General features: G+C 53.2%; 8 protein-coding genes across 8 annotated transcripts; 4 read left to right on the plus strand and 4 right to left on the minus strand.

Moving 5' to 3' along the window:
• Positions 1 to 701: 701 nt before the first annotated feature.
• J4E86_002118 (uncharacterized protein) lies at positions 702 to 1,974 on the plus strand (the record flags this gene model as incomplete). Its single annotated transcript, XM_051442681.1, has 6 exons — positions 702 to 785; positions 850 to 883; positions 933 to 1,021; positions 1,073 to 1,100; positions 1,266 to 1,774; positions 1,825 to 1,974. The coding sequence occupies 6 exons, from the start codon at positions 702 to 704 to the stop codon at positions 1,972 to 1,974; spliced, it is 894 nt and encodes a 297-aa protein (XP_051306269.1).
• Positions 1,975 to 2,431: 457 nt separating this feature from the next.
• J4E86_002119 (uncharacterized protein) lies at positions 2,432 to 3,942 on the minus strand (the record flags this gene model as incomplete). The annotated part of the gene is made up of 4 exons (XM_051442682.1): positions 2,432 to 2,488; positions 2,543 to 2,791; positions 2,844 to 3,856; positions 3,903 to 3,942. 4 exons carry the CDS (start codon positions 3,940 to 3,942, stop codon positions 2,432 to 2,434), a joined length of 1,359 nt encoding a protein of 452 aa, XP_051306270.1.
• Positions 3,943 to 4,184: 242 nt separating this feature from the next.
• Positions 4,185 to 5,102, plus strand: J4E86_002120 (uncharacterized protein; the record flags this gene model as incomplete). Its single annotated transcript, XM_051442683.1, has 1 exon — positions 4,185 to 5,102. One exon carries the CDS (start codon positions 4,185 to 4,187, stop codon positions 5,100 to 5,102), a length of 918 nt encoding a protein of 305 aa, XP_051306271.1.
• Positions 5,103 to 6,767: 1,665 nt separating this feature from the next.
• On the minus strand, positions 6,768 to 7,501 carry J4E86_002121 (uncharacterized protein; the record flags this gene model as incomplete). Its single annotated transcript, XM_051442684.1, has 2 exons — positions 6,768 to 6,795; positions 6,840 to 7,501. The coding sequence occupies 2 exons, from the start codon at positions 7,499 to 7,501 to the stop codon at positions 6,768 to 6,770; spliced, it is 690 nt and encodes a 229-aa protein (XP_051306272.1).
• Positions 7,502 to 8,100: 599 nt separating this feature from the next.
• J4E86_002122 (uncharacterized protein) lies at positions 8,101 to 9,616 on the plus strand (the record flags this gene model as incomplete). The annotated part of the gene is made up of 4 exons (XM_051442685.1): positions 8,101 to 8,185; positions 8,235 to 8,569; positions 8,626 to 9,458; positions 9,505 to 9,616. The coding sequence occupies 4 exons, from the start codon at positions 8,101 to 8,103 to the stop codon at positions 9,614 to 9,616; spliced, it is 1,365 nt and encodes a 454-aa protein (XP_051306273.1).
• Positions 9,617 to 11,002: 1,386 nt separating this feature from the next.
• J4E86_002123 (uncharacterized protein) lies at positions 11,003 to 12,524 on the plus strand (the record flags this gene model as incomplete). Its single annotated transcript, XM_051442686.1, has 3 exons — positions 11,003 to 11,243; positions 11,296 to 11,750; positions 11,820 to 12,524. 3 exons carry the CDS (start codon positions 11,003 to 11,005, stop codon positions 12,522 to 12,524), a joined length of 1,401 nt encoding a protein of 466 aa, XP_051306274.1.
• Positions 12,525 to 12,872: 348 nt separating this feature from the next.
• On the minus strand, positions 12,873 to 13,310 carry J4E86_002124 (uncharacterized protein; the record flags this gene model as incomplete). The annotated part of the gene is made up of 1 exon (XM_051442687.1): positions 12,873 to 13,310. One exon carries the CDS (start codon positions 13,308 to 13,310, stop codon positions 12,873 to 12,875), a length of 438 nt encoding a protein of 145 aa, XP_051306275.1.
• Positions 13,311 to 14,152: 842 nt separating this feature from the next.
• Positions 14,153 to 17,934, minus strand: J4E86_002125 (uncharacterized protein; the record flags this gene model as incomplete). Its single annotated transcript, XM_051442688.1, has 2 exons — positions 14,153 to 17,287; positions 17,350 to 17,934. The coding sequence occupies 2 exons, from the start codon at positions 17,932 to 17,934 to the stop codon at positions 14,153 to 14,155; spliced, it is 3,720 nt and encodes a 1,239-aa protein (XP_051306276.1).
• Positions 17,935 to 20,264: the final 2,330 nt, after the last annotated feature.

Genomic DNA, 20,264 nt, shown 5'->3' on the forward strand with positions numbered 1-20,264 from the left:
TCAATCGTTCAGCGATTGATGGGGTTGCTAATATGCAGACACCAAGATATCCCCACAGGCAATGCGAACGAGCATGGCTAGATCCCACTCCGCATGTGTACTCGAGGCATCTCAACTGCGTGATCAGATTCAGAAGAAACACGGAACAAATGGCAAGTGAATGGGCTGTCTTCGCCATCGGGATGGTGACTGGAGTATGTTGCCATGAGGATGTGCCTGCAGGGTCAACGTTGTCGCCCAGACAGACGACCCCACACCACATGACATGCGCTGTTCTTGCGCTGTACAAAGCGTCCGGTCAAGGAAAGACTGGCGACCACATGTGCGTGGGCGAGTGGGCCGAACAACTCAAGACGATGCCACGCGCGCGGGCGACTGCGCCTGGAAACGGGTTCCATGGTTGAGGGCGCAGATGGCAGGAGTGGCAGTCACATCATGCTAGTATCAGGTAAGATGAAGGGGCGTCTAGTCGACACGGGCGCAGAGTAGTCGACGCCGACGCCGACGAGCATGGCGAGAACAGAGTTTGGTCGTGTCTGAGGGATGGATGGAGAGTGGGTGGACTGGCAGGCACGAAGATCATCCGGGATTACTAGCGCGGACCCTGCCGTGACTTCTCAAGAAGTTTTGCTTGCAGCCAGCAACACGACGCCCTAAACACCCCTCTTTCCTCCATCACATCCCCCACCAAACCGCCCAACATGACTGAGTACGTCAAGGTCGAGAAGATCATCCCCAAGTTCCCGCCGCCGGCGTTCAGCGACATCGCCAAGGCCTCCAACGACGTATGTTTTGGCTCCCCGCGACGAGCTTCCCCATGGCGCCATTGCTAACGGAGCCGCCCTCCAGCTCATCAACAAGGACTTCTACCACACTGCCGCAGGTCCGCGACTCCAATTGATCCGCCTGCCCTCCCACTGACGCGCCCGCAGCTGCCCTTGAGGTCAAGCTCAAGGCCCCCAACGGTGTCAACTTCACCGCCAAGGGAACCTCTGCCCACGATGGCCCCGTCACCTCCTCGGTAAGCCCGCCGTTGTACGCGGAAAAACGCCATGGCTAACGCGTCCACCAGCTCGAGGGCAAGAAGTCGCTTTCCAACGGTACGACAAACGATTCCTTTCTCCCCCGCTCCACGAGCCTCTCTATACCCCTTCATGCGTCTTCCAACTTTCAATCTTATATATTCCACGTGAAGCAGCCTCCCGGCAAGGGGGGCTTTTCCGTGGCGGGCTACGGAATCAACCTACTGACAACGGACGACGCAGGCATCAGCATCACCCAGTCATGGAACACTGCCAACATGCTGGCCACCAAGGTCGAGCTCAACGACACCTTTGCCAGCGGCTTGAAGACTGAGATTCTCTCCAACTTCAACCCCGCTGCCGGCAACAAGGGCCAGAAGGTCAACCTTCACTTCAAGCAGCCTGCCTTCCACGGCCGCGCTTTCGTCGACTACTCGGCTGCTGGCGCCATTGGCACCACCGCTGATGCTGTCGTTAGCCACGAGGGCATGGTCGTTGGTGGTGAAGTCGGTTACGATGTGCAGAAGGCTGCCATCACCAAGTACTCCGCCGCTGTCGGATACACCACCCCTCTGTACAACGCTGCCGTGACTGCCACCAACTCCCTGAGCGTTTTCACCGCCTCGTACTACCAGCGCGTCAACCCCGCTGTCGAAGCCGGTGCCCGCGCTGTCTGGGACTCAAAGTCCGGCAACAACGTCGGTCTTGAGCTCGCTGCCAAGTACAAGCTTGACCCTGCGTCTTTCGCTAAGGTATGACGGTCCCTGACATGCACGAGGGCGTCTGTACTAATCCCATCCAGGCCAAGATCAACAACCTCGGCATTGCTTCCCTCGCCTACAACACCAAGGTCAACAGCGGTCTGACCTTCGGTATTGGTGGCTCTTTCGATACCCAGAAGCTGAACGAGGCCGGCCACAAGCTCGGCACCAGCTTCACCTTCGAGGGCTAAGCACCTCGAAAAGAGATATATTTGTGGAAAAGAGATGAAGGAGCTGGCTTTTAGATTCTTTTGGTTCTCGCGAAGCAGTATCATATCAATCTAGTGCTGATGAGCGAACGGAGCACACTCCTTGGGTGTGTGCGACAATTCGTCTCAATACAATTTACTGGAACTCTGGACCCCGATCTATATGCTCGTAGTGATGATGTATACTTACTGAATCTGTACCCTAGTAAAGACATGGAGCGTGCTGGCATTAGTTTATTCAAGGAAGAGGAGGGCAGGTGAAAGCTGATCAATCGGGTATGGTATGTTTTTTACTTCTTGTTGTTTCCGGTATATGCAGTGCCCAGTCATGGTCATGAAACCGTTGCTTCATGAGCGCGGAACACATAGCTTCGTTCTACTTGTTGTCACATGTTACTATGAAATTGCAGACGCTTCATGATTGACGTATAATTGGAGCTTAGTAGTCGTCACCGCGACTAAGAATCTCCTTGCAGTTGGGGCGAAGCACGAATGTCTGTCTTGCGTTAGCACACATCTTTACAGTGTCGACGGATCAGTGGCTACTTACGTGTTCACTCTGTGCTGTATAACTGCCCTTGATATCGCAAAGCGGGGGGTAGGCCTCGACAATACCCGCGCTGACCAGGTTGTTCAAGCCCAAGAGGTACTTGTCGTGGCCCATGCGATCAAGATACCGCCTGCAGAAAGGCAGAGTACCGAAGTTCTTGGTAATGGAGTTGAGGAGTGTCTTTGCTGACGAGACGCGGAGAGCGACTTTGGGTGCGTCGGCCTTTTTGGCGTAGTGAGATGTCTCCATCTGTGGTACTTGTTAGATCAAGAGTAGGCTTACTCGTAGGCGAGTGACTTACATCATCCCGAACGTATCCCTTTCCTGTGCTGCCGAATGTTTCGATAGCAAATGTCTCTCCTTCTTCCATCTTTGTTTGGTCGCCGCCTTTGACGATCGGTACAGTCTTGCCGCCGTGGATGGTGTAGTGTCCGATGGAGTGTCCGTTCAGATTCCTTATGCACTTGACGGGCAGCATCTGTCCCTTGATTTCCACCTCGTAGCTCTCCATGACTTCCTGGATAGCAGCGCCAATATCGCTCATGCGCACGTCGATACCGGCCTCCTTGATACCGGCGTTTGTCGCAGCCTTGCACGCGTTGATGAGATTGTCGTATACGGGGTCGAAGGTCAGGGTGAACGCGCTGTCCACGATACGTCCGTTGATGTGTACGCCGAAATCGACCTTCATGACATCTTCGTAGTTGATGACCATTTTGTTGCCCGCATTAGGGGTGTAATGCGCTGCACAGTGGTTTATGCTCAGACCAGTCGGGAACCCCATGCCCGCTATTTGCGCGTCACCATCCTCCAGACCCTGGTGTCCTGTCAAGGCGCGAACCGAGTCCTCGATACCCTCTGCGATCTCGGTAAGCGACATGCCCGGCTTGATCCAGTTCTGAGCCCATTGTCGAACTTGACGGTGGATCTCTGAGCCTTTGCGGTATTCGGTGAGGAAGTCATTGTTCATACGGTCGAGGTGGCGCTTCTCTTCATTGGTGGTCCGGTAGGCGTTTTCGTTGACGTATTCTTGGATTTCGCCCTCGGGGTACGAATCGTTGGGGAACAGCTCATCGATGCGAACTCGTGGCGGTGATGTCTGCACCTTGGGCCCTCCTGCGCCGGCTGCTGCGCCAGCCTTCTTCTTCTTTCTGGGCTTCCTCTTCTTCTTCTTTTTCGCAGCGCCTTCGCCGGTTTCTGGTGCTCCATCTTCGGCCTCGTTGTCATCGTCTGAATCTTCGTGATCCGCGTCGCCTGCGGGCTTTTCGCCGTTCTCCGTTGTACCATTTGCTGGTTTGCCGTTGGTGTCGTCCACTGTACGCTGTTAGGCGATGTAACGCGAGAGGTAGCGTTTCCATACACTTCATGTTGGCGACTTCGTCCGCTACCTTGGCCGCCATGTTGGCCGTGTCGAGAATGCAGTGGTGCTTGTCTCGTGGTCAATCTCGAAATTTACGAGCGTCTCGAAACGCCCCGCTAACTGACGCCGGTGGAGCGTCGCCCACTGACTGGGTTCTGAAGCTAGGCCATGCTTGTCTTAGCCTCGGGAGCTTGGCGATGACGTCCTCCATGCGCGCCGAACATTCACCCAAACTCATGTTTCTGCATGGGCACCCTCACCTTCGGATATTGGTAATGGGCAATGCCACCCCGCCCATCTAGCCTACTGCGATCAATCGCTCAAACGTCGACTTCTCGGCTGTCGCGCATATCCTCGCCATACATCTGTCACTCATGTCTCCGTCGCACGAGTCCTGCTCTTCCGCGGCGCATACAAGTCTCGCATTTGCATGCTACGGCCCCACGATACGCGGACGCCCTAGTCAATCATTACGAGACGCTACACCTCACTTCGACGGCGACTGCTTCTGAGATCAAGCGCCAGTTCTATACGCTCTCGAAGAAAAACCACCCGGACCATAACCGCAACGACCCCGAAGCCTCCACACGTTTCGTCGCAATCAGCGAGGCATACCACGTTCTTTCTGTACCGGAGAAACGCGCGCAATACGATGCACAACTAGAGCACTCGCAAAGACAATCACGCTGGGGAGCGAGCGGGAGTGAATATCCGCAAGGGAGTTACAGTTCCGCTGCATATGGCTCAAGGCCGGCCAGCGGACTGAACAAAAAGCGCAGCACCTTCCGAGGGCCACCGCCCTCGTTCTATAAGGCCGGCGGCTATGGACGTCACGGCGCGAAGCGAGCCGAATACGCATATTCCAACGCACAGGAAGGTGGGGAGTCATCCAATCATGCTGGTCAAGAATCCTACGGCGAATGGGGTGGATTTGGCCCTGGTCAGCAGAAACAAGGGAATCAAGTTCCACACTTTGACAACGTCAGGCACAAGGAAACGCAGGACAATGTGAACGAGCATATTTGGGCTAGGCGGAAAAGGCTGCGTAGGAACATCAAGGTAGAGGAGGAGTGGGAAAAGGGCAACATGATTGTCAACTTTCTCGCGGTCTCTGCTGTTATCGCCATGATCGGGATTACGGCCAAGTTTTTCGAGAGCCGGCATGAGTCGCACCCACGTAAAACTAAAGAGAGCGCTTGAGTTAGTGGTGTAATCGCTATCTATCCCGGCGAGGAAATCAGTATGAAGATTAATCATATTCGCAGAGAATTTCGGGGCCAACGTGAACGCTACATTCATTGATCTACCGTTTGTCCTCTAATGTAGGCTCCGAAAGAGACACGTCTGGTTCCGACATTGTATGAGGTGCCGCCGCTTGATCTACTAGCGACCTGCACATCTCCTCATATTCTTCTCGATTTCGTTCCGATTCGCTTGGACGTCTCCATCCGTCTTTAGATTTATTACGATTCTCTAGGCGTTCTAGAGCAGGCCTCAAAATGTTCCATAGCAAGCATGGCACCGTACGCGTCATCATGCAAGCTGGCACCTGCTTCGCGCCATGAATGTACATGGTCCAGTCCATGCTCGATTCTGGTGAATGCTTCCGGAATGCGCACCCGCTTTCGAGCTCAGTCGGTAGTCGCAGTAGCCCCTCATGATGTAGTCGACTGAAGTAGGTCCATATCGGCTGGAGGAAGAACATGTGTACCCACCAACGCGGTACGATAATGCGCGTATCATGATCGCTGCGACCAGTTGTTGCATCCAACTGGTAGTAATACGTCGTAATCTTGCCCGGATAGTCGATAGTCCAGATGTTGCCGCCGAAGGTATAACGCTCCCAAGCATCCCCTAATTCGGGGCTGATGTCAGCCAACTGATAAAGAGGGTCTCCATGAGTAGTTGTGGGTCTACAAATATATTAGTGGCAACTCGCAATGAACATTCTCAAAGATCGACTAACGAGGGTGGATTCTCGATGCTGCTGCGATGATACCAGACGGCATGGGCAAGTTCGTGGCAAAGAGCGATAGCGATTCTCAGGATGATAGCCTCTTGATCGTATCGAGACCCATGATCAACAACGTGACGAAGTGCGTAGAGGTGGTGAGTATGGAGCTGGATCCGTGGACAGTACATAACCTCGGAAACAGTCGCGCCTGTGCCGAAATATGCCATGGCATCGAATTGGAACCCGTCCTCGTCGAGTTCATCAAACTGGAGCCTTAAATATCTTGGCAGGGTGATATTAAGCATTTCAGTCGTCATCAGGTGAGCTGTCTGAGTTGCCTCATATGCCGATGGAGCAAGATAATACATTCGCTTCTCCTTAAGATACTTGAGTTCCCCATGGAGGACATGGTTGTGGAAAGACAAAGAGGATGCTTGCCTAGTAAGCTGCGTAGCAACTTTCAGAGCAGGTAGTAGCCGCAGGTAGTTCTCGCAGCTTAAGTTCAACCACTGCGCTTGCTGAAATAGCGGATGTATGTCTTCGCAAGTAGCATTTGTGGGCGTTACGCTGTTGAGAAATGCCAGTGCAGGCCGATGGCGAGCGAAATCAAGACTTGTAGAGACATCGGGAAGTGACCGGAGGTATCCGTAAGGGTCCGGAGTGGGTCGATTTACATCGGGCAAATCCAAAGCGCGCATGCAGCAGTGCGACATGGTTGAATGAATATGAATGATATCCTTCTCGACAGCGGACATCTTGGACAGAGGATACAAGAAGGGACAAATCGGAAATTGGCTCTTAGAAGGGGCTACCAGGGTTCGCGACACTCTACCCATGGACCTGCACTGAACGTCGTGACTCGCAGCCAACCATCTATTCAGATGCTAGTCCACCACAATCTTGTCCTTCCATCAACTAGTCTTCTTCGTTATGCGGTAACTGCATGCGTCAGCTGTGGCTCATCACATAGTTTCTACACTTACAGGAACAGTTTTTCCCTCGAGTATACCTCCTTATCAGGATCATCGTCCACCTCCTGCACGTGGAACATTTTTCGCGCCGCCTTCATGAACGTCAGATCTGCCCGTCTCCTCCTCTTGAAGCAGAAATAGCACACAGTCTTGTCGCCGATCAGGTCTTGCAACGTCTTTTGCAGCAACGGAAAAGCAGGCTCGAAATATACACAATCCGCTGCCAGGATGATGTCCGGGTGTGCTGGTAGCTTTGATGGCGTCGGCTCTCCCCAGTCGTATATCGAGGCGCTGACACGAGAATCCAGAGCGTTCAGTGTGATGTTGCGCTTCATGAGTTCAAACATCGGCTCTTGATCCGTAATATGTAATGTGGTGTTGACTTTGCATCCTATCGCGACCGCTAACCCAACGAGCCCGCCTCCGGCACCGAGCTCGACTAGCTCTTTACCTGCGACATCCTCTCGATGATTTCGCAGCATGTATTTGCTCAGTACCATACCGGCCGGCCATAGTTGACCGCCGCAGCCGTTTTTCAGGTCCTCATGTAGTTTGAGTGGGGGTGACAGTAGGCCGTCAAAATCTATCTCGGAAGCGCCCGCAGGTTTGATAGGCGCGGGGGGAACGAGGTCCTGACTGACGCCGAAAAAATTGTTTTCTTCGCTATCCGACATTTTTGGCGCGCTGATCAGGAACCGTGGTCACATTTCATGAACATTGGATGTGCCTCTGCGTAGGCTCAAAACGGCATTAGCGTTGCCGAATGTGGGAAAGCGCCGCCCCGGTCTGCGATCGAGGCCCTTGTGACACTTCATCGACATCTGGTGCCGGCACTCCATCGAATTGTTAAATTACCATGTTCGCGTATGAAGCGCCGCAAAAGCATATCACAAAGTCACGAGCAGCAGAAAGTGGTGCTAAACGTGGCTTCGGCTAATGCACCTTTCACCCGGCCTTCCTGTTATTGACCATGGAGAGCCTTCCTTATCTTATCGTCGCGCAGCGATCGACACGATCTCCTAGTTAAGCCAATGGGTTCTGCACATATTGCCTATCAAGCGCCTCAATGCTGGGCACTTGGGAAGGGAAAGAAAGCGGACACCGGGAACAGGATACGCTCAGCCGAGGTGGCTTGCTTGTACCTGCTGCAGCTTCAACCCTTGCCCACGTCTTCCCCGCTGCAGAGCCTCGTACTCACTACCTGCATCTCTATATACACTGTTATAGCAGGATTATTGACCTTGACACCGAACTTCTACTAATAACCTCCACCATGGGCTTGCCTACCGAGGTCCTACGGGCCTGGGAAGCTTGCGACCGGACTGATACACTCTTCGTGCTTGTCTGTTCGGTCTTCTGTATGTATATCTTTCACCACTATTCACTACACTAACTAACCGTGTCAAGGTTGGGGTATCATTCCAGCTGTAGGCATAGCTTATTCAGGTTACACAACACGCTCCAATTCTCTAGCAGCAGTTATGCCAGCTATCCTAGCAGTGATCGTCTGTTCGATACAATGGTTCTTCATTGGATACACCTTGACATATGGAGAAGGAGGAGCTATCTTTGGAGATTTCAAGTACGCCTTTCACAGAAGTGTGCTAGCAGAGCCTGTTGGTACCATTCCAGCAGTGCTGTTCAGCTTCTTCCAATTAGTATTTCAGGCCACAGTATGCGCCATTGCGGTTGGCGGCGCGTGTGAGAGGGGGAGAATACTACCATTGATACCCTTCATATTTGTGAGTCCTACCTGTTGAACGACGGTATACCTGTGAGCTTGACTGACAAATGGTAGCTTTGGTCTACATTCATATACAACCCGTTAGCTCATATGGTCTGGGGTGGGGGTTTCCTTATGGACCTAGGCGTTCTAGATTTCGCAGGTGGCACGCCCGTACACATCAATTCCGGAGCAACAGCAACGGCGATTTCCGTATACCTTTCATACCCTTTGTTCCGCTCGCGCAAGTCCTCGACCCGTACACCAGCGCATCTGGTCATCCACAGGCCGGTCAATTCTCTTTGCCAACTTCTCGCGATGATCAGCATCTGGGGCTCATGGCTCGCCTTTGACGCGGGAACCACTTTGGCGTTCAACTTCAAGTCAGTGATGGCCTTGTGTGTCACGAACCTCTGTGCTGCCAGTGGGGCGCTCACGTGGATGCTCTACACGTATGTTGAAGTTGGGCGCTGGAGTCTCGACTCATGTTTCATGGGCGCCATATCTGGACTCATCATGATCACACCTTCGGCAGGTTTCATTGATCTACCGACAGCCTTCTTCTTCGGGGTACTTGGTGCACTGTTTTGTCGTCAAGCGCTTCGCATCAAGTTTAGCGACTTCGCTCGGCGCTGGAGATGGGTTGATCACGGCGACACCTTTGCGACACACTGCCTTGGTGGAATTCTAGCAACGATTTCGACAGGCTGCTTTGCTCGGAAAGAAGTTGCTGGGTATGATGGAGTCACAGAAATTGTTGGTGGAGTATTCTTCGATGGGAACGTACGCCAGCTCGGTATCCAGGTTGTGGAGGCTCTCGTCGGATTTTCATGGTCTTTTATCGGAAGCTATGTTATGTACGCGCTCATTGACTGTATACCGGGCTTCGAAGTGTTGGCTGAAGATAAGTAAGTCGCATTGACGATTGGAAAGATGGGGCTAACAGATGTGTAGGGACATCATTGCAGGCCTGGATGCAAGCCAGATGGACGAAGAAACGTTATGGACCGAAACACAGAAGTATTATCCCTATGCCGAGCGCGAAGGCGAGCTGCATCTCGAATGATAGACTGGAAGTCCAAAGTCGAAGATATGACCTGCTTCTACAGTGGTGCATGAGACAGTCACTGTAAGCCGTATCGGCAACAATATCTCAACCATACCAATACTACTCTTTCAAAAGCAAGAAGAGATTACCCACAAGTCTATTGACGTAGCGCAGGGTCGTGATATTGATATTCGTAACTCACTTCAGATTCATGTAGCAAAGTCCCACTTCCATCCTGACATACGTCTCCAAGCTTTAAGTACACAAGATAAGCACCAACGCGAAACGCTTAGCTGTTTATTCGCGTCTTCGTCCCGCACCCAAGTCTCCTAGCATACTTACGCAAGCACTTCACCAAGCGTCGTTCCTGGAACATGCCGTGGATCAAAACCATCACCTGCGTAATCGCCGAACCTCCTATTGGCCATAGTAATATCACAATATGGATAAGAGATACTCCGGATGCGCGCGTGCATTCAAAGTGTGCTGAAGCTGGGATGGAAGCGTTTGCCAAGACATGTCTACGCGTCTTCTTCGGAGGAAGCTAGCGGTTCTTGACCCGCACATACGTAAGGCACGTCAATAGTAGCGCAACCAATCTAGAAGCATGTCAATGAGCTTTGCGGACTAGACTGCAAGTTTTGGGGCCCATCGCCTTTCAAAAATGTTTAGCCTCGCGCTTGCGTACCCACTCTAGACATTACAGCCCTTCCCAGTATAATACAGACAGCCACGTAAGCCTCCAATCAGGAACCACGCAATGGAAATGGACTGGATTTAGCATAGAGAACTGTTTCAGCGGGGAACACTGACGTTGACGCTCGGCGTGGAGATGCCGATTGTGGAGATTGAGGGATTGGGAGAGGTACCTAGGTATCGAAAGTTCAAAGAACAAACAGATCACACAAATTGCCCGACAGTGAGAAACTCTTAGAGAGCATAGATGCATGTAAATGCATAGATTCTCACATCAATAAGGAAAATATGTCGCAACATAACCACCAACCATACAGTGCGTAGTCCAACAACAAAGCCGACCAACACAGACGAAGCTTTCAGCGGCGGGCCTAACCGTGCATAGCAACCCGCCTGCTTCCAGACAAGCTTCGGGTTCATGGTGTCGCCAAGACTGAGGACACTACGAAACAATACAATGTCTTGCGTATGCTTGTGACGACTCGTACAGGTAGAAGAGAAACATGCAGGACAGTGGGCCTAAGGCCTAGAGCAAGGTTAGGGGGTTGAGTACCATGCCTCTGTTTCGTTTCCCCTGTGGACATCGCGATCTGGACTTGACGTCGAGAAATCCGAACGATAGATATAAAGCTCCTGGTCGACAGCCATGCAAGCCATCATCACCATCACTTCTCTTTGCACTCTCGACCCAACAAGTATCTTCCCATCATGAAGCTCACAGCTCTTCTCAGCGTCGCCCTCCTTGCTCAGAGCTCTCTCGCTCATCCAGGCCAGAGCGCCGCAGAGCATGCACAGGAAGCTGCTGAGCGAAGAGCCTACCTCGCGAACAACAAGCGGTCTCTTGCCCACTGCGCCGATACACTGAAGGCGCGTGGTAACGATATCGCTATGCACGCTCGTCGCAGTGCCATGGTGGAGAAGCTTCGAGCCAAGCGGGCTATCGCTCAAGGTACACTCCCTCCCAGAGTAAGCTGATGGCTGGATACTGATATGTCGCACAGATAAACCGTACCTTCGGGTCCGCGACCTCGATACCGTCCTCGCCACTGATCACAAGTCAAACATGACTGGCATTACCGCCGATACTGATCCCGCCACCCTCTTTACAGGAAACAACTCCTGCGTCCTTACACCCGAGGTGACCCAAGGCCCTTACTGGGTCGAAGGTGAACTCGTGCGTGAGGATGTTACCGAAGATCAAGAGGGCATCCCCATGACACTGGACATCCAGATCATCGACGTGAACACGTGCGAGCCTGTTCCTCAGGCTTTCCTTGAGATGTGGCACTGCAACGCTACTGGTGTATACTCCGGTGTCGTAGCGCAGGGCAACGGAGTCGGCGAGGACGACGAGTCGAACTTGCAGAACACGGCGTTGCGGGGCATCCAGCAGAGTGACGAGAATGGCGTCGTTTCGTTTCAAACTGTTTTCCCAGGGCACTACACTGGACGTGCTGTAAGTGCTCACATGTTTCTACCACCATTCTTCTGAGTAAACAGGGACTAACTCGAGATAATGTTGTAGACGCACATTCACGTCATGTCTAGACTCAACGCGACCGTAAACGCCAACTCGACCCTCTCAGGCGGCCACATCACACACGTGGGCCAGATGTTCTTCGACCAGGATCTCATCACACTCGCGGATACAGTAGAGCCGTACGCCAGCAATGAACAGGAACTCACTTCAAACGTCGACGATTCCATTCTTGCGGAGGAAGCTGCGGATGTTGACCCATTTGTGGAGTATGTCATGCTCGGCAACGACATCTCAGAGGGTCTTTTCGGTTGGCTGGCATTTGGCATGGACTCTGCCAGCGCTTACAACATCACCCCAGCGGCGTATTGGACTGACGAAGGTGGCGTCGAGAACGAGAACTCTGGTGGTATGGGTGGTGGCCCGGGTGGTGCTCCTCCTTCTGGCGCTATGCCTTCTGGCACGGCCATGCCTACCGGTGCCATTCCATCGGGAAGTGCTGTAGAGTCGGGTACAAGCCTTGCTGCAGCATCGTCTCTGAACATCGCTATCGCCTCATCTGCTGCCTCCTCGATTACCAGCGAGATTACACCTAGCACCTCCGCATTTGTCACGCCCTCGGAAGCCCGTCCGTCCGGTGTAGTACCTTCCAACGGTCCCCAGATCGCACATGGACGTGGTAAGGGTCAGAAGGGCCAACCTCACGATCAAAACCAGTGGAGTCAACACGATATTCCGGCACAGGGGCACTAGAGATGTGTCTCTGTCAGGACGGACCATGGTGGTTTGAGGAAAGCGTGGAGAGTAGAAACACAGTGCTTGTAGACCTAAGTGACGGGTTAGCAGCGGTATTTCGGACGATGCTAGGTTTTGGAACTGGGGGAAGCTAACTTCAGCCACTCTTTTGGGGGGAAAGTCTTTACCTGTATATTGTGTAACACTGGACAAAATTGTCTCACTACCATTGTGTCCTGGACTCCGGTCTTCCTCGTTTCGATGCTCTGCGTAATAGTTGACCGAAAGCTCAGCGGTGAGCATTGGCAGGAGCGTATGCGTCCCATATGCCTGCATACCCAATCGCATCATTTGAACGTGAGCCTCTCAATCTTCGAGTGCCTTCAATCCATCGACCAACGCGCCAAAGCTCTTGATCCTAACGTGCTTCTTCGGATCCTCGCCACTCCTTGCGTCTTCAGCGGTATGTACCATGCTCTTCTCTAGCTCGGCGTCCAACTGCCTTTGAACCTGTTCGCGATCCAACATCTTTCTCGCCTCCTCGAACCCTCCGATATCTCTTACGCTCTTGTACCCCAACTCCCTTAACCTTCCCAGCGCAATGCCCGAGCGTCTTCCACTCCGACAATACAGCGTGATTCGATCGTCTTTTCCCACATTTATACCTTGCGCTGCGTAGATTTCGGGTAGTTGATCGATGATCTGGTATTCAATGTTTACGGTGGGTGCGATGTCGGAGGTAAGGTAGCCGGTCGAGAACTCGGCTGGGGAGCGGACGTCGATCAAAAGGTCTTGGGTAGTCATCGTGGTTCTCGGCGTGCGCGTGTAGTATCGCGTGAATTGGGGTAGACGTGGAGAGAGGAGAGGATTTTGGGGCAGTTATGCGACGCGATGGCGGATGCAATGGAGGGGTGGAGGGGTTGCTGCGATCGCTAGCTTTAACCCCACATGGAAATCCCACCCTGAAGCAGCTGCCATCATTGATCTGCCACGATGTAATCTAGCTCTGCCACACGACTATCATATACACTGTCCGTCATATCAGACGTCTTTATCCAAGAACGAGGCGCGCTCTCGCGGCGGAGACGGAGAATCAGGTTCTTGCTTCTGGCGGCGGCGTACATCACTCGATAGTTCTGTCACAATGCGAATAGATAGTAATTGATTTGAGAATTTCTTTGATTCAGAGAGCTGCAGTCCGGGGGACGGCTCAGTACATGTTCTTTGGGTACGAAAGAACGTATTTTGTCTTCCAGTGCCCATCTTGTAATGCTTTTAACCGCTAATCGCAGCAACACACCGTTTGCTGTAACAGCGACTTCTTTCCTCTTCATAACGCCAAAGACCTGATTGATACAGGCTCCCAAAAGCCCCAATGGGTATGCAAAAAGTATGAAATGTTGCGCAGATACCTGTGATCTGCCTTTGCAGAGTATGCAGAATACAAATGAGCCCACCCGGAAAAGAAATTCGCTGAAGTGGTATAGAACAAACAAAAGGAACTCGGGCATTGGTATCGTAAGTGTCCGTGACATGAAGGACAAGAATAGATGCAGTGTAAACGCAAACATTAGGGTATGTCGGTGACCAGGCGCCATCCAGAGGCGGTCGATGAAGAAAGGCGCAATGAAGCGCAGTACACATGTCTATGAACCCTTTAGGTTCGCGGTCGAGAAATTGAAGTTGAGAAACTCGAACTTGTCTTTCGAATTGGTTCGGCTCTCTGCTGAGAATGTGCTTTGTGCACTGTTGTCGATAGAGGGCGAGCCTCTCGTAGAGTGTTGAGCCTCACGCGGCTCAAGAAGCAGCGATCGGCGATAGTAGCTTTGCACGTTGGCCTGGTCGCTTGCGTGCATTCGCTGGATTTGGCTCTCCATCCAGTCCTGCATTTCTGGTATGGCAGCCAGTCGATAAGGAACTTGGAATGATTGGAGCTGGCCGATGATCTTGGCTGTCTTCATGTGTTTGTCGAAGTTGATGACAGAGACGCTGTCAGAACCGGAATCTCCAGGGAGCTGCCGTGTGGTGCCATTGCCTACGTCGATAAACGTGAGATCGGTAAGATAGATACCAACGAATGGAATGCATGGCGCGACGTGGTTCTGCAGACGCTGTCGGAGGACAGCATAATTACGTCCTACGTCGGTAATTGCCTTCAGTTCATCTAGGCGAGCCTTCGTTTTCGTGGATACAATCTCCCATGTACGTTTGAGGCGCATAACCATGGATGAATTGAGTGAGCAGATGATTGCCATCAACGAGTCGTAATTGTTCAGTTCCAAGCATTTGGCTGCAACTTTGACCCACTGCTTGATAACAACAGCACGCTTCTTTGCGTCCTCGAGCTGCAGGATGGTGTCGGCAACTAGGTTTGCCAGGTCGGTCGAAAGCGTTGACATTGCTTTGACGTTACGAGCCTTCGAATTCTTCTTCTTGGTCCATTCCAGGGCAAGAAGCTCTTCGGGTTGGATGGCACAGAAGAGCCTGGACTCGATAATGGTGAATTGTCTGGCAAGTTCCAAAGGATCGAAGTCTAAGATGCTGCATTGCGTCCTGCCCTCCTTGCTACCTCGCAGAGCGTTGAGTTGGCTCTTAGTCACAATTGGCGACGGCACATTGCTATCCGCAAGAGTGAACGCAGGGTTTGAAGCACCTGTCTGACTGAGCGACGATACCAATCGAGGTACAAGAGCACCAGCCCTTACTTCCGTTACCTTGGAAGTAAGCTCCGCAAGTCTTTTGCCAGCAGCAGGCATAGCAGCCCTAAGCTTTCCGGTGGCGAACGCGAGGATAACGCCTAGAGCAACAGCGTCGCTCTCGCCACACCAATGGCTTTCCAGCCAACCCTTGAAGACATTGTAGACACGAAGACGCACCGGCACACCAACGGTCTGGCTGTTGCCGATGTAGTCAAAACGGTCAATCAGGCATTGCGCGAGGTCGAGTGGCGTGGTGAAGAGGCGGAATGTCAGATAGAACGCGTTGACGAAGACGACATCTGGGGTAGATTCGAAGGTAGTCAGCTGTTCTACAAGCGCTGGGAGGGAACCGCCGGAGATTTGACCCTCTTTGTTGTAGATCAGTTCATGGACATAGGTGGTCTCCAATAAGTGCTCTTCGCCAGCAGCGACATCTTCGCTTGCTAGAGACCGGAGTTCAGAGGAACTGCCAAAGCTGCTGATCAAGGTTTGGCAACTCTCCTTCTTCGTAGGCGAATGATCTGGGGTAGTAGCACGCGTGGACGTGTGGGAAAGAATGCTTGCAGAATCGCCTTGTGCACTGAAGTAGGTGCTGCTCCCATCGTTTACTGAAACGTAGACGCTGTCGGTTTTGGTCGAACCGGCAAAACTTTCCTGTGTCGTGCTCAAGGGACTATCGGCAGAATCAGACGCATGAGGTGGAGCCAGAACCGGAGTAGGCACCGCATTGAGAGGAGGTAATGATGACCGGGACGATCTGAACGACACTGCCGTTGGGCTCTCGACTATTACGGGGTGGGACGAAGGTTGAAGGCTAAGCCTGTTGGTTTCGAGTGGTGATGGTTGCGGCACCTCGGGTAGTGGCTTTGACTCTGAGATGACTAGTGGTGGAGGCATTTCGCGCTCCTCCACTGGCGTAGCGGGTAGTGGCTTGTTGGTCTCCAGGACGGTGTCTGAAGGCTTGGGCGATGCGGACCTAGCTGTGGACTCCTGGTTGTCTGCGTCGGGTTCTTGAAAGATCGTTTCTGAGATACCGAGACCAGCAGGTTCGGCTTCGAATTCGAAATCACCAATCCTTTCGATCACAACCCTAGCCTTGGTGACGCAATCACCAGCAGAACGTACACAGCTTGTAGCGGCAGCCACGATCTGCTTCCCTGCTTCAGGCGCCACCACTTCTTCAACGTCGGTGTCGGCGTTGATGAACATGTCCTTGGTCGCTTGCACTAGTTCCGTCAAACGGGTGTACATGGTGTCTCGTGCTTCTGCCAGTTGTTCGGATCGTCGCGAGTCTCGTTCCCATACTTCCTCGACAACTTTGAGAAGTTGGCGGCACGCAATCACAGAGTGCTGGGTAATCTGAGCAAGCTCTTCCGAAGACCGTGATTGCAGGTGCAACCCAATAAAGGAGCCGATGTAGCCCAGGAAAGCGTCGTGCGCGGCGTTCAGCCTCTCGGTGGCCAGGTTTCCTTTGCGCGCACTTGCTGATTTACCGGTGTACGACAAGCGATGTGTCATGGAGATACGTTTCGACTGCACTGAGGAATGGGAGGGGAGTATTGGTGATTGAAGAGAATCTGTCTCCGAGGGCAGCGAAAAGGCGACTGATAGGCGGTTCAGGTTTCTCTGCGGCTGAGCAGTGGTGGTGTACCAGTCGTCGTGCACTGATGGTGCACCTTGCGTAACCGGAGAGTCGCATTCGTTCGCCGAAAGCCTGTTCTCGCCCGAGGGGGCTGATATTGCTTGTGGTTCCACAGCAGCATCGACCAAGTCGGACGGCGGGGTGAGTGGTCGATGACTACTGGCGTCGCCAAGCTCGAAGAGTGACAGCGCCACTGCGTCCGTCGTCCAGATGTCAAGGAAACGCACGGCCCGAGTCACCAACTTGAATGATTTGAACACAAGCTCGTCCATGTGTTCGAAAACGGGCACCTGCAGTTCGTTCGACTGCAGAGCTTCTTGCAACGTCTTAGCTGTTTTGACGAGTGTGGAAAGATCTCCTAAGAGAGCCTTCCGCATGCGCCGTAGACTGACGTGTGTGAGGATGAGGCGTGAATCCTTCTGCAAGCACTCAGTCCGTTCCTGTTTGGAGTCAGTCATCGAGACACAAACACACTCTATACCCGTCCACAAGCTCCACTTACAAGGAAGAGGCGCACGCCAACAATCATGCCCTTGACGTAGTCTTGTCTCGAGAAGGCACCCAGATCGCCATTCTCTCCGTCGCGGACCAGATCCCACAGATATGTTAACGCAGTCAGAAGGTTCCGTATGATGGGGTTGTCGTAGGGTTCGCAGTAGTTGGTAGGCAGCCATCCGCGGGCCCCTGAAGCTAATAGTGTTCCATCGGCCCAGCCATTGGGATGAACAGAGTGGACGAGGATTACATCGCCTTGATTGATGGCGACGGTGATGGACGACTCGTCGGTTGAGGACGACACTGTCGTACTTGGACTGTAATGGTAGAATGCACGGAGGTAGTTGTGGAATACAGGTTGCGGATGCTGTTGCTGTTGCAGAGCCATGGCTTCACTTGATGTCTTCGGGGTCAGAGGTGGCGATATTTGCGACTGCGACCGACTGGAATGTGTTCCCCTTGATGAGGATTGGCGACTGTGGCCAAAAGCCCGCGAGCGCGATCTTCCTGGTGACGATTTGTGAATGTTCAGTGGCGCCACTAGTGCGCTCGATCGCTTATCCATCTCTTCTTGCTCAGGAAAGGACGCCATGGTGGAAGAACGAAAGGTGGGTGAGATGCTAGAGTAGAATGCTCCGTCGATAGTACGCTAATTGGGCAGCATTTGGCAGGTGATACAAAACGAGAGTCAATTGGCGTGGCGCAATACTTGACGTTGTTGGAGTCCTGGCGTATACCGATTGCTTTGCTCGGCTGTTTGCAAGTTAATACTGTGCTGAGGCAACTACCACGCGACAAACGGAGACTGACATACCCGACGTGACGATAGCTAGCGCTGTAGTGTGAAGCAGGTGACAGATGACCCGATGTGGATGCGAGGCCGGCGGATGGGCCTGTGGTCGAGGTGGTTGCGGCGAAAGCTGGGACGGGCGTCGTTTCCGTTACACAAAGACAGTAGCAAGGCGAAGCTCCGACACGGTCTGTCTCTCGTGAAAGTGTGCAGATGTTTGAGAGTGAAGACTCTGGAGCTAACTGGAAGGAGGGGCTGCGGCTGGGGGATGGGCCAGTGTTGTAATGGCAATAGCAGAGCAGCGAAGACCTATCGGCGCACAAGGATCGTGCCTGCCACTGCAGGGGAGTGTGGGGTTGCTTCCAACGGTTCGTGAGGAAGTCGCGGCCCAAGCGAAGGAAAGAGCGACCAAAAGGAAAACAGACGCGCTGCCAGCAGGTCAGGTGGGTTGGGGATAGGCGACCGAGATGCAGTCGAACGACAGGAACATTGCCCTTCTCCACAGTGGCCGGCTGGAGCTGTTATTATCACATCCCGATGGAGGATCCTACCGCCCGCCTACTCGAGAAAAGCTTCGTGTGAACAGGACAGGGGCCTTCTGTCAGGCGATGCAGGGATGTTGAGCCAGGGCTAACGGAGCGTTGGTGCGTGTGGGATGCGGCTTGCTCCCAACCTCGACTATAGCCCGCAGGCATCCTTAATCGCGGCGGCGAGACCACCGACCGTGCAGGCCAGCCAAGCCAGCGCCTGTCCCCGGCATTTCTCCCCTGCCCGCTCGTCATGTTGAGATACCGTGCATTGGCTGCATTCACCCAGCCGATCCGCCCACGGCACGACGACAGGCACAGGAGCTGGCTGTCGTCGCCATTGCATCCTCGCCATCGCCGCTGCCTGCTCATAGGCTGGCAAAATCTTCCCCTACGCTACTGTTTGGCGCCGCGAACAAGCAGCAAAGCCGCAGCCCTCATACGCACGCTGGGTGCAATCAAAGCATAACAACATACAGTACCCGCAAAGCACGCGGACGCGCGCGGACGCGAGCCAGGACCTGCAGCATCAGGCTTGTCGACCCACCGCGAACCTTCTCCCCGGTCGCAGACTCGAGACCTGCATGCGGCAAAGATCAACCCTCTGCGTGCGCCGCCTCTAACTCGGCTTGGCAACTTCCGCCGGCTCATCTTCCCCGGCTCAAGTGCCTCGCTCCCAATCAAGTTGAATCAACCTAGCCCAATTTTCTTCTGCATCCTCCGCAGTCCGTCCCATTGGCCACATGCGTGAATATCTCGACATTGCTCTTCGTACGCCTGCACCACTGCAAGCCTCCGTCTGAATCCCCCGAACGGTCGGGACGCCGCAAAAATTTATTCGGGCCTATACCGTTTGCTATCCGTCTACCGTATTGAGCATAATCAACCACACGAGAAGCGAAAGGCCATGCAATAATGCCCGCCCGCCGTAAACGTCATCTTCGATATGGGCCTCCTGCCCGGCTGTTGTGGGATCGAGGCGACCTCCCGCCCTACCCCCACTTGCAGCAATGGATCTGCAACTGTGACGATTCTGCGCATCCTGCAGTTATGAACGCCGACCTGACGACAGCATCCCTACCGAGTATCACATGCCGGTTTGCAGAGCATTGAACTGCCTAGACATATCCCTGCTCTTGTTACCTTCAACGTCTTAAGCATCGTCACATATACCATCAGTTCACGCTTCCCATTGCCCATTGGACCTTGGTCAACAACAATATACTTTGCTAGGATCCAGCAGTTAAGCGACTCCTACTTGACGACGAGCATTTCACGACCACGTCTGAAGCTGATGACGGACAGCGTGTGAACCTCGACTTCTACACGGCGTGCATCCTCAAAGGATTGTTTCAACAGTGCATTTCCATCAATCTGCGCAGCACCGCTTCGAATGTCCATCAAGAGAACATATCTTCCAGAGACTGCTATATTCTCCTAGAACTCTAGTGTACGCCCTTGAACGCCCTGGCCGGCCGCTTGTCCCAGGCTTAGTCTAAACCCCCACTCCCCACTGTTGAGCGACTGTCCTATCGAGCAACCTACTACGGCTAGACCCGGCCAGACACTCTGCGAGTCTCTTCAAGCATCTCCGCATCGTCAAAG

Source organism: Alternaria arbusti (genome assembly GCF_024043155.1).
Source record: "Alternaria arbusti strain BMP 1465 chromosome Unknown scaffold_2, whole genome shotgun sequence".
In the NCBI taxonomy this organism is placed as follows: domain Eukaryota; kingdom Fungi; phylum Ascomycota; class Dothideomycetes; order Pleosporales; family Pleosporaceae; genus Alternaria; species Alternaria arbusti.